The sequence below is a fragment of the Talpa occidentalis genome, unplaced genomic scaffold (assembly GCF_014898055.3).
Source record: "Talpa occidentalis isolate TD23 unplaced genomic scaffold, MPIMG_talOcc4v2.1 talOcc4.5, whole genome shotgun sequence".
In the NCBI taxonomy this organism is placed as follows: Eukaryota; Metazoa; Chordata; class Mammalia; order Eulipotyphla; family Talpidae; genus Talpa; species Talpa occidentalis.
The window spans coordinates 44,035,271-44,053,940 of NW_023604861.1; the positions used below are offsets into that span (position 1 = coordinate 44,035,271).

General features: G+C 41.8%; 2 protein-coding genes across 3 annotated transcripts in view; both read right to left on the minus strand.

The window, feature by feature from the left end:
- Positions 1-18,670, minus strand: part of SPATA13 (spermatogenesis associated 13) — a 278,943-nt gene that overhangs the window by 222,254 nt on the left and 38,019 nt on the right. The window lies entirely within an intron of this gene.
- On the minus strand, positions 11,507-13,477 carry LOC119259681 (transmembrane emp24 domain-containing protein 2-like). The gene is given in 2 exon segments (XM_054701840.1): positions 11,507-13,387; positions 13,390-13,477. Coding segments are annotated over 2 exon segments (603 nt in total). The 5' UTR covers positions 13,439-13,477; the 3' UTR covers positions 11,507-12,833.

The window sequence follows — 18,670 nt, forward strand, 5'->3', positions numbered from 1 at the left end:
TGTGGCTTCTAATTGGTCCTCCCAGGCCCAAGGGGAAGGTTGGGCTGAAATGTTCTGTCCTACCCCAAGTGCAGTCATGATTTAGGTTCACAGTGCTCAGAGGAGAGAAGAGTAGCAACACACACGATATAGAGATTCCACAAGGCTAGGGTGTCTGATCTCAAGGATGTTGTGTTTGTAGAGCTACGAAGTTTGGTTGGGAGTCGGGGAGAATCAGGAGAACAAAGAAGTACAGCGATGTCCCTACATGGCAACTCAAATTCCCTGCCTGAGACCAGGCCTGTCAGTACCTTTGATCATTACATTCATGCAAAAGACCCCCAGCCACTTAGTCTGGCAAGGATATGGTCAACTGAGGGTTTCTCCAGTGCACAGTGACAGAAAACCATCTCATTGGAAGGGAAGTAAAGAGACACCCAGCACAGGCTGAAAGTGAAAATTCAGGACATCCTGGATTTTCCTGTAACTGGAAAGGACCTACAGCTGCAGCGGAATAGCAAAGTGTCAAGGGCTGAGGAGAGATGAAGGAGTTCCATTTCCCTTTCCCCCATGTATCCATGTCAAGGATCCTTGAAGATGGAGCAGATAAGGAGCTCACCCCCTTTTTTCTCAGACAATCTGAGGAGAAAAGTTGGACCTCTGGACAGACAGATCACCTTAGGTTTTTTTCAGCTACATGGAGCAAGTTGCTTATTCTTATTTTCACTTCTCTCCCCCCAAAAAGCCACCAAGACATACATAATAGTTAATAGTCTTTTAAGTACTCAGTATGCACAGTCCAGAAGATGCATCTGCTAAAGGAAACCATCCTTTCCATTCACTCTAGATATAGACATCTACATACTCTCCTCTTACGTGCTAGACACTGTGCTGGGTCCTGAGGGTACAGCAAGGAACAGCCAGGTAACATTTCCCGCTCCACAGGGCCAAACTTGTGGAGGAGGAAAAAAAAGAGCTAAACTAAAAATAAAGCATGACATCAAGAGAGAAGAACTGAGTGTTTTGGGAGGAAAAGGATTTAATTCACTGAATGTGTTGTATGGGAAAGCAATAATTAATCTCAGGTTAAGCATATTCTTATGGTTATGATTTTTTTATTATTTTTAGAAGTATTTATTTATGCATATAAGAGCTGGGGTGTAGGCCAGAAGTGAGGGGATAAGAGGATTTGCCAGAGACAGAGTAGGGAGCAGAACAGGCAGATCTACTGAAATACACTGCTGAGTGGAAGAAACAGGAGAGGTCTGCTGCACCATGTGGGTTAGCTCCCTAGCTGGGGATCGAACTAGTGCTGCAGTGGCTATGTATTGTTTCATAGGCTGAGACTTAACTCCTTGCACCACCAGGGAGGCCCATATTCTGTTATGTCTTTAAAAGTCCAGATGGACATCTATTTTTTTTAATCAGACATGCAAGCTCTGCCTGTCTACACCAAAACACCTCTAAATGGGTCCTAGGGTGCTTTCAGGGGGGTTCACAATAGGCACTGCTTTAGAGCTCTTCTGGGTACTTTTCTTTATTCTTTTATCACTTCTAATTTGAACTTTCCTTATTTACTCATTTGGTAAAAAATTGATTAATTTCATCTATTCAACTATCTCAACATTCACGAAATAATGAGGAACTCCCTCTATCCCATCATCCTATTGCAAAGACTAGTCATAGTGTTGTAGAGGGTTTTTCATAGGGAAATGTTCTGGTTCCTTACATCCTGTAGTTAATATTCTCTAAATTGTTCAAATCACTAAGGTTAACATGTGATATTTTTATATCTCCTTTCACCCCAAACACCCAAAAAACTACTTCCAAAATAAGGTTTAACATTGCCAGGGTCACTTATCTGCTGTATCATAATCATTTTATTCTGAATCTATGGGAGTAGGTAGACTGAACTCAGCCTACAGAAATGAATCTCCACAGATCCTACTTAAATTTCCAAGAGTATTTAGAACTGGAAAGTAACTTTAAAAATAGTGACTTTATCTATATTATGTGAAAAAAAGAAAGCTAAGACCCAAGGAGCTGGGGGGCTTCACAAGAATCACTGGGTTAAGAAGGGCTAGAAGCACTAGAGGCTGGTGATGGAGTCCAAGATCTCAAGTGCTCTTTGAACTACTTCCAGTGAATCCCTGCAGCCCAGCACAGTGCCTGGTACATGGTGCCATGCAATAGATACATTTTAAATGAATGGGTGATGATTGCAAAAGGTGTGTCAGGCGTTATTCTAAGACCTTTGCATACATTGACTCATTTACTCCTTACAACAACTTTATAAGTCCTATTAATATCCTCAGTGTACTGAAGCACACAAAAATTAAGAAATTGACAGAGATACAAAAGGACAGAGTCAGGATTTGAACCCAGGTCTTCTGACTGTAATCTTACAGGCTGTAATCTTAAACACCATACTCTATCAACAAGTGAATGGATGTATATAAAACTCCGAAGGAGGAAAGGACTGGAATAGCAGTTTAAGAACTACAAAATAAAAAGTGGGTATCATAAAAATGTGTTGGGTTACCACAAACATATATGCTTTATTCTATCTATCTATTTATCTATCTATCTAAACTAAACCACAGTCTGATACCTTATCACACTGTTAAAGACTATAGTTTTGCTAATCCAAATCTCAAGCTATGTAAAATAAATGGGGCATAACATTTGCTTTCTAACATATACACTTTGAATCATAACAACTAATTTTATGTTGTTCATGAAAAAGTTGAATTACAAACAGAAAGTCAAGGTCACAGTAACCACCTTTTAAAGGTACTTAGCTAAATCTATTTAATTTTAAATATCAGGGGATACATTATCACAAGAAGTTAGTGCTATTATTGCATGATTTGTCAGTATCACAATTCTTACACTGTCATACAATTTCCCCTTCTACTAAATTGGAAATTTATCTCTGGGTGTGCTGGTATTGCTAAAGTCTCACCTTTGATACTTCCAACAGTAGTTTGGTATTTATTCCTTGGAGCCCTCCTACTTAAAAACTCACTTGGACAGAGCTAATTTTGCTAAACTTGACATTTACTTATCCAAGATTATTGCAAATAGGTTTTTCAGTCTCTTTAAATCCCCCATGAATGATTTCCCCTCGCTTTCTTGGCTAAATGAACTAGTGTTCTACCACACAGGGATGGCTGGGGGTATGACGGAGACCTTGCACTTTTCCACACTGTAAGTAGCACGGGAGGATCCGGTGTATTGCCCTCAATACACCTCAAGAAGCCTTTGTGGGCTTCTTCACATCCTCCTCACCTCTCGCTATTCCCCTCCACAAGGCTGCTCCTGAATACCAGACACCTATTATTCAGTAACCTGGCACAGCAAAGCTGTGCAGGGGGCTTGGGCAGACCCAAGGATAAGCCTGTGATTAATTCATTTGTGAATTTGTCTATGACTTGAAAAATCCCTGTAAATTCCTATTTCACGTAGGCAAAATAATCCATTCCTGAAAATGCTACAGTTTCCAATCAGGTTTCAAACAGCCATGAAGAAAACCAAAGGATTGTTTGGGTGCTTCTTAGAATTCTTGTCTGAGTCTTGATGCTGAATCACTGGCCTCCAAATACAAACATGAAACTGAAGCATGGCCTTCCTCACATCAGCTGGGCTCCTGAGCAATCAGGGAGGAAAAGTCAGCAGGGATGGCATCATCTAGTGGCCGTAGAGAGAAGTACCATTTGGAACTTGCCACCCCCACCCTCTACAGCAAGATTGGCTAGAAAGGGTATCAGGCTCTAAGTTAATTCACCCTTCTCATCAGAGTGGCTCACCCAATTTCACATATCTAACGTGGTGTTCATAATTATTTCCCTACAGGTCATTTCTACCTGACTTAGGAACACCAGGCAAATCACTCATGCAATGGGAAGTTGTTAAGAGGGAGTTTCAGTGGCTCATGGTTCACTAGGTATTTGCATCTAAATGCAGTGATTTTCCAAATTCTATTATTCATGAATTTATCTCTCCTGGCATAGCTTTAAAATTAAAACTCAAGTCCCAGTCTAAAAGAAAAAGGTCAATGTAGGTGTAAAGAAAACATATTAGTCAGTGTTCCTGCTCTGAAACACCGCAAAGTTAATTCATGTCATGGTAATAAAACACAAGGAAACAAAATATTCTTGCTCCTCAAACATTAGATGTCTTGAATCTAAAATAAAACTATCAGGAAAGTAAATAATTTTGTGCTGTAGCTATTGGTAATTGTCATAAATTTAAAGTAAGATGCTAAACCAGACTTTCTATTATTTTAGCCTAAAATTCAAAAGAATTAGGGAAGAGAGAAGAGAGAAAATTCAAAAGAATTAGGAATCAAGGGGTGTATGTGTCTGTGTGTGTGTGTGTGTGAAATTGAAAGCCAAGGTTTTTAGTCCCAAAATATCTCTACAGGAAGTTTGAAGGAGCAGTTTTCCATGGAAAACAGGAGACACATTTTATAAAAAAGAAGCTGGCAGGGCTGTGGTGAGGCAAGAAGCTCTGGGGCTGGGGAGAGGTTGATGGAGGAAGCCTATGCAGATGTCCCTCCACCCCGGTCCCTATGGGGAAGTTAGGGGTCCGAGGCCAGGATACTGAATATTTATGCTCGTCTTACAAAGTGTGTCTTTTATAGAGAAATTTAGTCTCATTCTACTGTAGCCAGAAAGTTCCTTACATTAAGTTTCTTTTACAGTTTCCATCTCTCCTTGTCTTCAGGCCAGCATATAAAGAGATTGGTTTTCATTTGGAAACGGGGAGTTAGACAGAGATGTTTTGGTAGGGAGCCTAGCAACCTGCCTGGGAAGTTTATATCTCATATAATGGATTACAATGAAAAACAAAACCAAACAGTACATATATATGTATGTGTGTGCGTGTATATGTATACAATTCACCTTTGAACAACATGGATTTGAATGAGGCAGGTTCACTTATACATGGAATGTTCTAGTAAGCAGATGACATAAACTTAGAGTATAAATAAATACAAAAAACACCTAAATGTATTTTCTCTTCCTTATGATTTTCTTTTTTTTTTTTAAAGATTTATTTATTTATTTATACAAGCACTGGATATAGTCAGAAGTGCGAGAGAATTCACCAGAGACAGAGCCAGAGCGGGGAGCAGAGCAGGCAGAAGGACCGAAGTACACTGCTGAGGGGAGCAGCGGGCGGCAGGAGAGGTCTGCGCACCATGTGGGACCCTCCTCTGGTGGCCGGGGAGCAGCCGGGGATCGAACCAACGGTGCAGAGGCTGCCGGCAGCTTCGCAACCCAGCGCTCAACCGCTGCGCCACCAGGGAGGCCCTTCCTTATGATTTTCTTAATAACATTTTCCTTTCTTACTTTATTATAAGAACATGGTATATAATGCACACAGCATACAAATACGGGTTAATCAACTGCTCATGTTATTAGTAAGCCTTCTGCTCAACAGCAGACTATTAGTAATTAAGTTTGAGGGAGTCAAAAATTATGCATGGATTTTCAACTGTGTTGTTCAAGGATGGATTCTGTGTGTGTGTGTGTGTGTGTGTGTGTATCAGTAGATATATCTGTATCAGTACAAAGGGTCCTGCAAGTGCTGGTCCATTATGAATTTAAGCGTAAAATCAATTCTTTTTTTTTTTTTTTTAATAGAGGCATGTTTATTTATTTATTTATTTATTTGTTTGTTTGTTTGTTTTGTTTATACATGCACTGGGTACAGTCAGAAGCGCGGGAGGGTGAGAGAATTCACCAGAGCCAGAGCGGGGAGCAGAGCAGGCAGAAGGACCGAAGTACACTGCTGAGGGGAGCAGCGGGCGGCAGGAGAGGTCTGCGCGCCATGTGGGACCCTCCTCTGGTGGCCGGGGAGCAGCCGGGGATCAAACTGGCGCCGCAGAGGCTGCGGGCAGCTTCGCAACCCAGCGCTCAACCGCTGCGCCACCGGGGAGGCCCGTAAAATCAATTCTTAATGACAATCAAGAAACATAATCTTTCAGGTCACATTGTGTCATTGTGACCCTGAGATCCTTTCGCATCATACTTCTTCCTCCTACTCTTGCTTTTGAAATTGCATTAAGGAAGAGTCCTGAGGACCCCTGCTGTCGAATACCAATGAGTCAGTGTAAGAGACCAAGCTCCGCCTATAGCCACAGGTAGGAGGCTTTCAAATCCTACACTGGAGAGAGTAGTGAAAAGCTCGTTGGACAGTATAGCTGGGGATAGTATCTCTGCACTGGGCACGGGCTCTGAAGACGGTGGTCTGGGAGGCAGGGAATAGGAGGGGGAACCTGTGGTTCAGGTCAAGGGGACTCTTGCCTGTCTTCCCCCCAGTATGTTCCCTCTGCTCTCCTCCTGGTCCTGGTGAACCTGTCAGCAGGCTCTTTCCCCCAAGATTGTGATAATTCTCCGGCCTCTGCCTCCAGTTCCTACCCTCCTCTCATCCAGTAGCCACATCTCTTAAGCTTTACCTCATACAATCTGCTCTACAGAGCCTCCTTGGCCCCTCAATAACTCCTTACGTTCTCTCCCTTGGGCTCCACTATACTCGACCAGTCAACACAGCATGTATGCATCAGCTTCTTCTACTGACCACCCCCCTGGCATTTACCTCACCCTACCTTCTGAGTTGCACGTGTGTGTACTCAAGTACCTCCCCCATAGAGTCCCATGCCTGGGCATCATTCAAGAACATCCGGGCAGGAGGCAAGGAGCATGTAACCTTGTGGTAAGATGCTGTCAGTTGTGCCCAGTGATACTGGTCAGAGCCTGTGTAGGAACATTCAGGATTGAAATGGCCAGATCCCGAAGCCAGAGGCAGTCATAAGGGGGGGTGCTGACACAGCAGGATAGGCCGCAAACAGGAGTATATAGAGGGGGCAGGAGATTGTGAGGCATATCAGTGGGGCCGCTGGGCAGAGAACTGGGCAGAAAATACCTGGTTTCTGAGAAAGTTCTATCTCCAATCCTATCTATCAGGTCATTCACCTAAAGCATCTAGACAAAGATGGGCAGTCCTGATGCCCACAGGCACCACCCATCTACCAGGACTGGAACGTGCACCCCGTGTTCCTGTGGCAGGTCACACGGACCTTGCAACAAGGTACATGCTGTGTGGACAGCAAGGACAGGGAGCTGACAGGTCCACTCACATTCTATCCTTTCCCTGTCAATGGCATATCTGGGTCTAATATAGCTTGCTCACAGTACACTCACCTCTAAGTACAGGATGGAAAAAGCCCTCAAGGAATACATCTTTGATGTTTTAGTATGAAAAGTTAGCAAATAGCACGTTTCTGAGAAGTGGCTGTGTCTCCCAGGACATGAAAGAGGCTTCCCTGTAACTTTCTATCTGGGTGTCGGACAAACTACTGCAGTTACAAGACCTGGACAACATGTGGCTTCTGGCCCGCAGAACCCTGCCAAGCAGACACAGCCCAGCACCTACGGTGATGTCAGCACCATGTGGAATCCTGCAGCTGAGCTAGATAAAGGCAAGATTTGCATAATATTTATAATGTCACCGTGTCTGCGTTTGCACTTCTGGTTGAGATAGCAGAGAAAACAACATCACCTCTTGTGGCTTCTTTCCAAAGGCTGAGACCCAGCCTACTGGGCCACTGTGACCCTGGTACTGATCTGACTGGACACCCCCTGGGGCTGCACACCTTTATTCATTTTCTGTTTATGCCTGACCAGTGTAAGGGCCTCTCTGCCTGATGGCACATGGTCCGAGCCTGCCTTCGATCCTGTCAGTCATAAGGCATCTCAACTATTCTGCAAGGTTTTTTTTGTTTTATGTCAACGTTCTCCTCTTATAACAGGAATGTTTGGTTTCTTAGGAGGACTGGTAAAGCAGGTAAATTAGGCTCTGGGAAACTGACCAGTCAGCATTATCGGATTTCAAGGAACTAGAGTGCCCAGAAAGTTTTATTCTTCTGTTACCAACTAAGATCAACTTTCTATCTGTTTTCTAATATCTATAATATACAAGTAACCTTATAAAGACTTCTCACAAATTCATAGTTAACATCAGTCCCATGACTTTTACACACAGTTCAAAGAATCTGAAAGTGTCTGCAAAGGAAAAAAATCAGATTTACCTCCTCGTGACTTGTGAAGGGCCTGCAGATAACTATGTTGGCTCCAAGGTGAAGATAATTTAGGGACTTTCTTGAGAATATTTACACACATGGTACAAAGGTCTCCGTGATAAACAGAACTTCTACTTTCCCTTTAATAGTGTGCTGATTTCATGTTTTCAGTATTCTGAAGTCAGAATAACAGCACATGTAAACAGGACTACAGCATTAAATTGTACCACAAAATTGCATTTTTGAAACAATGACCATTGCCACTCTCTTAAGGATTATTATCATCACAGCTGCTACTACCACTTTTTTACAGCAAAGGAAATACAATAACCAGAAAGATGATTCATTTTTAGGTATCTATCTAAAAGAAACTTGTATATACTTTTACCAGAAGACACATGCAAGAATGTTCACAATAGCTTTAATCATACTGTCCTCAAAATATAAACTGGAAACCCAAATTTCTGTCTGTGATAGAATTAATAAATAAATTTTGGTATTATACAACAGACCTCTACACAGCCACAAGAAAAACACACTACAGCCCTATACACATCATGAATGAAAGAAGCCAGACACACAAGTATACACTTCTGGAGTGTATGTAACTCCATTTATATAAAATTCCAAAACAGCCAAAACAAATCCAGGATATTGAAGTCTGGAGAGTGGATAGATACTTCCCTAGGGTGCTAGTGACAAGGAATGAACAGGAAGAGGGTATCTGGGGCTCTGGGGCTGTTTCTTAAGCCACATGCTAGGAAGACATAAGAGTGTTCATTTTGTGGAATCCCAGCAGAATCCTGCACACTGTGTGTGTGTGTGTGTGTGTGTGTGTGTGTGTAATATACTCAAATGTTTTTTGTAAAAGCCTAACTGAAGTTATAAACAGGCTTTATCATAAATCAAAAAATGCCCATTAAAGGTAGAATTCAAATTTCAAGAAAAGTGTCTGAGGTACTGTGACACTTTCTTGTCATGAATCACTTTGTTAAATATCAGTACCGGCCTTTTCATGTGATTGATGGCTTTCTTCTCAGGGGGCTGCTGGCAGTACCGTCAGCTGTCAGCCCTCCTCAGGGCACCAATCCCCACCCCGCCAATAAAGAGAGCAGATTGGGATAGAAGGCCAAGCAAGGTTAAGTCACATATTGGATTCGTGTGGTCACAAGCATCCAGTTTCATAGGGTGCAACCTAAGGCAAGCCTGTCCATCGTGATGTTATTGGCTGAAGTTTGCTCATAGCCTTCAATCTGTTGCTGAAGAGTGAACTGGACACCACTGTGGGACTCAGAGAGTTCTGAAATCTTACTGGGCTGGTGAAAGTTCTTCATACACATGTTTTGAGGTTATCCTCATGGATCCCTTCCATAAAGCTATCAGAAGGAATCCTAGCACATAGCGGATCATTCTACCAGTCCACAAGCACAGGGGCTATGAGGGTTGCAAGGTCTGTGGGCCTGCAGCAGCCATGCAATCCACACGATTGATTGGTGGGTCTTGCCCTGCAGGCTGGAGAAGGCGCAGTACTCTCCAGTGCCACCATTACTGCAGGTAAATAATGTTTGCAAGATTCTTACCTACCTAGTAAACAAACGAGGACAGTCATGTCTGCTTAAAAGTGTTCTTTATCTGGCTTATTTCGCTGAGCATGATCCCTTCCAGCTCCATCCACGTTGCTGCAAATTGCATGAGTTTATCTTTTTTGAATGCTGAGTAACATTCCATTGTGTATATGTACCACATCTTCTTGATCCAGTCATCTATTTTGGGGCATTTGGGCTGTTTCCATAGCTTACCTATTGTAAATAGTGCTGCGATAAACATAAAGAAAAAGAAAAGGGCCTCCCCGGTGACGCAGCTGTTGAGCGCTGGGCTGCGAAGCTGCCTGCAGCCTCTGCAGCGCCAGTTCCATACCCAGCCGTCCGGCGAGGGTCCTACATGGCACACAGACCTCTCCTCCCGCCCGCCTCTCCCCTCAGCAGTGTACTTCGGTCCTTCTGCCTGTTCTGCTCCCCGCTCTGGCTCTGGTGAATTCCCTTACCCTCCCACACTTCTGACTGTACCCAGTGCTTGTATAAATAAATAAATATATCTTTAAAAGAAAAATAGGGGATGGTCTCACTCATAGCAGGAATTTAGAAAACCTAAATAAGGGATCAGGAAAAAGACTAATTATAATAAAGTAAAAATCAAAATCAACAAGCAACTATAAACCAGACACACACTACAGGGGTTGGGGGGAGAAGGGAGTAGGATCAAAACAAGGGTGGTGGGAATTGTATGGGGACTATAACCAAGAGGAAAATGCATACATTGTACAAAAATGAAAAATGATGTAAAAAATATACAAAATTAAAAAATCAAAAATAATAAAAAGTGTTCTTTAGTCTGTTAAAACTAGTGTCTGCAGATTGTTTTATTGTCAAGTTATGAAAGTTAAAATACAATAATGTTAGAAGACTGTGAGTAATGGAGTGCCTTGATTCTTATAAGGTAAATACTTTGGGTTTTTTTGTTTTGTTTTGTTTTTTTTAAAGATTTATTTATTTATACAAGCACTGGGTACAGTCAGAAGCGTGGGAGGGTGAGAGAATTCACCAGCAGAACAGGCAGACTGACTGAAATGCACTGCTGAGGGGAACAGCTGGCAGGAGAGGTCTGCACGCCATGTGGGACCCTCACCGGCGGTCGGGGATTGAACCGGTGCTGCAGAGGCTGCGGGCAGCTTCACAGCCCAGCGCTCGACTGCTGTGCCACCGGGGAGGCCCTAAATACTTTGTTTTTGCTGTATTTTACTAGGGAGTTATATGCCAGTATTTAAAATGCTGTTTGGTATAAATGGTGTAAAATAAATTCTGTAAAAGAGGAAAAAAAATTGTCAACATTGCCCCTGGTGGTATTATGATCCCATTTTACAGATTAGGAAAATGAGGCTCTGTAAGGAGGCAGTTTGTCCAAGACCACACATCACCAATTGTCTTAGTTTCTCTGAAGAGGTGCAACCTGGTGAAGTTGAGAGCCTGGAGCACAAACAAATATGGTAAACTGTGTGCCACTGTTGGTTTTTTTTTTCATCAATTGCAAAAACTATCTTCCTTCATGGTATTTACTATGAATTGCTTAGAGCTAATTCAAGCCAAAATTAAACTTTAGCATTCTTCTATCTAATTTTTCAACTTCTCTTGCACATTTATTATTGTTTGTCATGAAGTCTGGTATTGTTTCTGGTGTCATTTTACATGTCAAATTTTCCACAAGATTTATTCTCACTGTAGTTATAATGATGAAAAAGCTTGTGTAATGTGATCTACCCAACTCCATTTTATAATATTACAGTTTTACTATGGATGTTTGATTTTTTTACTTTTTTTTTAAATTTTTTTAAAAGAATTGTTTATTTACTGAACCTGGGGCAGATTGGATACACAGCCAATTTTAAATTTACATCTTTTAATTCAATTTTGAAGTGTTTCTCACACACACACACATTGGCATGCAACAGCTATTCTAAGGTAAAACAGTCACCTTAAACTGTTGCAAGTATTTTCACCCAAGGTTGAAAAATTGTTTATCCTGAACATGAAAACCTGTAACAAATTTAAATTAAGTATATAAAACTCATTACTTGTAGTTTTCCCCTTGCAAAGATCCAAAAAAAATGTACAAGTAACTAATATACATCAGTCACAACATAATCCTGGATCACCCCCACACCAAAACCGATGCTCCTTTAATTTTAAACCCATCATCAGAGACTGAAAGTCATTTCGTTTTATACAAAACAAAATTCACATGTGCCAAAAAAGAAAGACCTAAGAAAAACAAAAACAAAACCCTAGTACTGACAGTGCTGCTCAGTACCCTAATTGAACAATGGCCAAAATGCCACTGATCAGAAATAAAATAGTGGCTGTATTTTACGGCAATGTAAATCCAAGAGGCTTTAACCCTTTGGCATCAGAAATCCCGATTTTTCCAATTACATGAATGCATACCTCCTGTGTGCCAAGAGTGAGAAAGTGGACGTGGCAGCATAGAAAGAACTACCATTCACTGAAACACCCAGAGAACTGGCTATAATAGAGATTTCTATTATTAGGCAGAAACCAAAAACTGGTTATTAGCTGCTTGTGTCATCAATTTAAATGTGGAGGTGATTGAGTCCTACAGTTCAAAGTAAATATTTAGGGGGAAAATGTCATTGGGCTAAATCTTATCTTTAAAACAAACACAAAATAAGGTATAAAAGTAACAACCTGCCAGCATACTCCAAAGTCCCAGAGCTCTGCCATCAGGCTGGACAGAAAATGCCAAGATCTAGACTGTTGTTTCTCTTAAGAACTCAACAGAATGAATCTTTAATAACTTGAACTACAGAATAAGGGTTCCAAAGAATGCAGTTGCCTTAAGAAGGTACTACTGGTAGAGTCCTGTCCTAAACCAACTGCGCTGCATGAAAACAAAGGGGAAAGGAGACAGAAGAAGGCCTTTATGCCTAGATTTCATTTACAGAGTTGGCATTCTGGAAGGACCTGTAAATGGCGGCAGAACTCAAGTAGGAAATGATGCCAATCAAATGTCAATTTTTCACTATAACTTTCCTAAGAAGGTATCTTCTCCCCAATATCTAATAATCACAAAGAAACATAAGCTGTGAATGTACAGTTTGGAAAATTAAAACAAAGAAACTAATGACATTATTATGACCAAGATGTTTGGTAAACAGTGAGTCATGAGTTTGGGATCATTAGGAAAAGGCTTTTTAAACAACCCTCCGGACTTCAAAAAATCTCTTCAGGTAGTAGATCTGTCCCAATGTCATGGCAACTAGAACAAGAGCTTCAAAGAAGGACCAAAGGACCACCCTGCTGTTTGTGTAGTCATTGATGGCTCTGTGTATTCTCTCCCGAACTTCCATGTACTCCTGTTCATGCTTGACAGCTGTCACTGCCACTGCTAGTTCATTAATCATTTCTTCTAGCTTGTTCTGATGAGCTTCTGTTTCCATGTCCTGTCCTTTCGGGGCTTCCCCAATATCAATGGTGAACATCACGATCTTGGGGGTCATGGTGGACATCCGATTGCTGAAACAAAACTCGTATGTTCCATCGATATGAGCGTCAAATGTGTATTTCCCACGGGACTCCCGGTCTCCTTTATAAATTCCTTTATTATCAGGCCCTGTAATCTCCACGTCCATGTCCAGGAAGCCGCCCTTGGCCACCTCAAAGGTGAGGCCCATCTTGGTGCCCGAGGTGACCCGCTCGAAGAAGCACGCCTCTGCGTGCACATCGATGCTGACGAAGTAGCCCGAGGCGTGGCCAGGAGGGCGGCCATGAGCACCAGCAGCTCCTTGAGCGTCACCATGGTGGGGCTGGGCCGAAGCCACGTCCAGGACTGCGGCCTCCAGCGCCGCCGGGGCCGCCACTACCTCCCTGATTTTTTACTTCAGACACAGATCCGAAAAAGTTTATTCAAGGTGATCTATACATTCTGCTTATTTCCAGAATACTTTGTCTCAAAATAAATGGTGTGTATAAAATAAAGCTGAAACACACAATTAAAACCTCATGGAAGGGAGAAGAAACTAATTTAGGGTAAGACAAAGTCATGGTTGAATATTAAATTCAACTCTAAGTTTTCTGGAAGGCAAGTAGTGAATAAATCTCCTTATCAAACAAAGGGGAAAAGATCAGTTATTCAAATAAACAATTTTCCAGAGACAAATTTTCAAAGGCATACCAAAGAAACTTATACAAAAGGTTTGATAAGGAGTGATATAAAGAAATGTCATTTTAGGAGAAAAACCTTACAAATTCAGCAGCCCTAGATTATATTTTTGGAGAACAAGTTGCTAGAAAAAAAACAAAAGATAATAGAAACATAGCGAGAACTGGATTTGTTATTTTCCCCCTCAGCTTTTTTACCAAAATCCGCTCACCAACTGTGATGCCTCCAGCATGCGCCCTCCTGGAAAGGAGAAAACCTGCCTTGGTTTCTTGGGGTTGCAGGTCTCATTATCCATACTTCAACTTGTGCAAAATCAAACACCCAACATTGGAAGTGGATTTGGAGCAGGAGGGTGGGACCAGAGATAGTGGCTTGTGAGTGAGAAGCATGAAATAGTTAAATACTCAGAGCACCTGAGACAGTCACCTGCAAATCATCTATTACTCATATTTGAGTACTTAATGTTTACCACACAGGTACTCAGTAAGTATTTGATGGCTGCCAAACAAATTATTTATTTATTATTTTTGCCTTGCACCATTGTAGTCCCCACAGAAAAAAGAAGTTGGATTTTTGAAGGCAGCAGAGGCCCTCTGGGCTGGCCAGGTCGTGGGGTGCTGACAGCAGGTGAGCCTAAGGGCCACTCCACACTCAGGGATCCAGCAAGCCCCCCATCTGGTGTGCCTTCATTTCCCTACCAGGGAAAAATTGGAAAAAAAATGATACTCTTCCTGCCTAGCTCACATTGAAGCATTCTATGAAATACAAAATTGCTCTGCCAAAATACAACTATAAATCAGAGACATTCTGCAAGGGAGGGGGAGGTAGAGGAATCAAAACAAAGGAGAGAAAAGCACAAGGGACTATGGTGATGGTTCTTGGGTGAATTGGTTGTGGGAATTTTATGGGGAATACATCTGAAAGGAGAAAGCATACATTGCAAAAAATGAACAATGATGTGTATATACATGTATGTAAAAAGAACATGATCTTGCTAAAAAAAAATGCACTGCCAATGTAAATCCATTATCTAATCTGCAACAGTGCCATCAAAAGGGAAAAAACACGCTCCATGTTTTCAGGGTTGAGATGCAGTTATTGTCATTCTCCCTGTAACCTTTTGCTTGAGGGTGATTTCATTTGCTCCATGTACTGTCTTTTCTAATTTTATCAGGAAGGGCATTTATTAGAAAATCTCAAAGTGTGATGAATCAACACAGAATTACAAAAATGTGACCTTTCACTGTGCTAGTTTGCCCAATATTCTGTCCTTCCCCTCATAGCACAAAGCTATAAACAAGAAAATTCCCTCACTTAAATTGATGAGAGACCCAGAATGTGAGGGCAAATTTACTGTGGACTAGGAAAGCATACTCTTTTCCTTTAAGCTCACAGTCATGGATTCTACCCTGGAACTTGGCAGTGAACCCAAGACATGACAACACAACCGCGACACTTGCTTGCTGCACACAGACTCGACAGGTTTTAGAAGTTCTCATCACAAGAAAGAAAATTGTAATTTTGTGAGGTGATGGAGCTAAATTTATTGCAGTAGTCATTTCACAATGATCAAATCTAATCTTTTTTTTTTTTTTTTTTTGTAAAAATGAAAAACTCCCATGCTCCATCCCAAACTTAGGATCTTCAGGGCAGGGATCTGGGAATCTTAATTTTTTTAATTATTTATTTTGACTTTAATTTTCTCCCCACCACCATCCCTGTGGCCTCTTGTCCCTTTCCTTGCCCCTCCCTCTTAAGCTCAGAACCAAAAGGGTATCTGTGATGTCCAATAGGTTTTGAAGGTGTTTTGTGTTGTTTTATTGTTATATGAATGTCCAATATTTGTTTTTATCATTCTGACTTGTTTTGCTGTATATAATGTTTACATGCCCTCCATTTTGTTGAAAATGATTGCATTTGATCCTTTCTTGTGGCCATATAATATTTCATGGGATGTATGTATCACATCCTTTTGATCTATTAGTTCTTTGAAGGGGCAAATCTTTTTTTTAAAAAGATTTATTTATTTATGCATATAAGCACTGAGGTATAGGCCAGATGTGCGGGAGGGTGAGAGGATTCACCAGAGACAGAGTGGGGAGCAGAACAGGCAGACGGATCAAAATACACTGCTGATGGGAGCAGCAGGTGAGACAGGAGAGGTCTGCTGCGCCATGTGGGTAGCTCCCTGGCGGGGATCGAACTCATGCTGCATTGGCTGTGGACAGCTTCATAGGTTGCGTCTTAAGCCCTTGCACCACCAGGGTGGCCCCAAAGGGGCAAATCTTAATGTTGTACACCAGAACAACCTGAGCAGTGGGAACATGTGAAGACTTTCTCACACCAACAGACAACTCTCAGAAACCAGAAGGGTTTCAAGAATTCAACTCAATTCTAATACTATCCAACTAGTGATAACATTAGATTCCACAATTTAAGGGCTCAGTTTCCTGAGACTGTCCAGCTCTCCAGATGCCAACCACAAGACCAGGTTGTTACCTATGCTTCTGCCCAGGTTTGATTAACTTCTGAAAGTGACTCATAGAACTCAGGAAACCTATTTATGTACTAGATCACTGATTTATTACAATGGCTATTATTCAGGAATAGCCACAGAGAAGAGAAGCATAGGGCAAGGTAAGGGGAAAGGGTGTGGAGCTTTTGTGCCCTTTCCAGGCGTGGAATAATTCCCTAAGTCACCAAGAAGTTCTTGGAAGCCCCTCCTCTTTTTTATTTTTTGTTTTCATGGAAGTTTCATTACTTAGACATGCTTGTTAACTCATTGCCCATTGGCAACTGAATACAACTTCCATCCCTCCCCACTCCCTGGAGGTCTGGGACTGGAAGTTTCATTCCTCTAATCACATGGTTGGGTCTCTGGACAACCAGCCCACATCCTGGATACTTCCAAAACAGCACTTCATTCATATACTAAAGATTCCACATCACACACAACACATTTCAAGGATTTGGGAAGCTGTGAGCCAGGAACTATGGATGAAGAGCAAATACGTATGAAAAATATACTTTAGTCATCTGAATGACCAAATATATTTGTATTTCTTATAAATCACAACTATTGTACACCTAAAATTTATACACTATTGCAGTATATAAGATGTCAGTTACATCTCAATAAAAGGGTAAAGAGGGATGGCATTTCATTATATAAGCACCTGAACTCCTATGTCCCACATCGGTTGCAGCCAAAGCAAATAGTCATGGTGAAACAGAAGCATAAAGTACCACTGAGTAAAAGAGAGGGAACAGGGAGAAAGTTCAACTAGACTGTTGCTATTTTCCTGTGAATGTAATGTGAAGAAGAAAGAGTCACGCCAACACCAAATACTTGAGATTCAATGAGTGTATGCTCCATTCAAGTGAGCCATGACTGGCGTTATTAACCAAGACACACAGTGCAATAGGTTTTATTACCAATTCAGACCAAGTAAATTTACATATATTTTAATACAATATTTGCATCATCCTGTCACAAGAGCCCTGCAGCTGCTGCTGCCAAGGGGCATTACCGGGTTTGTTGGCCAAGTGGCCCTGAACCAGAAACGGCAGGGTTTGAGGCTGCTGATGCTGTGGGCACCCATTAGGCTGGAGCTTGAGGCTGGCCTGCAGGCTGCATATGCTGGAGCCTGTCCTCAAAACCTGGGCACCTCAGCCATTAAGCCAGGACACAGTGACAATTCTACACTCTCAAACTGTTGTTAATATTTTGAACCTGTAATCTAAACAGTAGACTTCAGAAGAAGCCTCTTTTTGATGCAAGTTCCTAGGGGTGTTTATCTAAGAGGGGTTCTCAGAGTATTTATGTCATAATCAATGGGAAGGGCTTGATAGGCACAGAATTCTGGGCCTCACTGGTGGCCAGTGGGGACTTTCCATTTTGATCAAGGTGCTCAGACAGAATCAATGCACAGTGCGTTGGAGTTAATTTGGGAAAGCTGTCTCCTAACATCCAATACACCAATGACTACTGGTGAGTTAGGGCCCATGTGTGAGTGTGCACATGAGCCTCTGAGTGTGTCACTCTGACCTAACCGACTTGTGAGAAAGAGCAATGGTTTCGTGTGACCACCTAGTTTGCTTTGAAAATTGCTGTATTGCAAACATGCAAAAATTAAGAATGTGACCTAGAACTTCATCATCACAATTTCTATTTGTACATTTTAATTTTATGTTTTCTCCCTTCTTCTCCCATTCAGTTAAAGTTTAAAATTCCCACTGCCACCAACAGAGTTGATCCTTGAGTCTTCAGGGCAAACACTGTGTCCCTAAAATTTAAGAGGAACAAGAAAGTCACAAAATTGTCTTCTGAAGACTGCTTTCTCTTTCACACTCTGTATGATAAAGTACATATACCAACAGCCCGCACTCCTGTAATAGAGAGAATGTCATGATTATTTTTTTCCAGCAAATATGCTTGAGGAAAGATTTACGCCCTTATAGGAGTTGGTCCACATACTTCAAAACATGAGCTGCACATGCCTCTGTGTCCCCACACACCATCCCAGAGCAACGACTTCCCTCTCCATGTTCCACAGAAGATGATGAAAAGGCGAAGACTATCAGATACATTCATATGGATCTTTATGGCTCATTCTGATTCCAAGTTGCCTTTGCAAAGCTGTGGTTGATTTCCAAGTCCCCTCTGTGCAGCCCTTGAGCTGAGAGCAGCTTTCTCTATCTGTCTTGCTCTGTCCTCTCTTCCCTTGTAGACCCAGCACAAGAGTGGCCATCCCCTTGACTGTGTGAGACTAAACTGGACATCCCTGATAGTTTTCCTCCTAATCCAGCCCTTCCCACTGCAGCTTTCTCCTCCCTTCTAGTCTACTCACAGATAGATTTTCCCCCCCA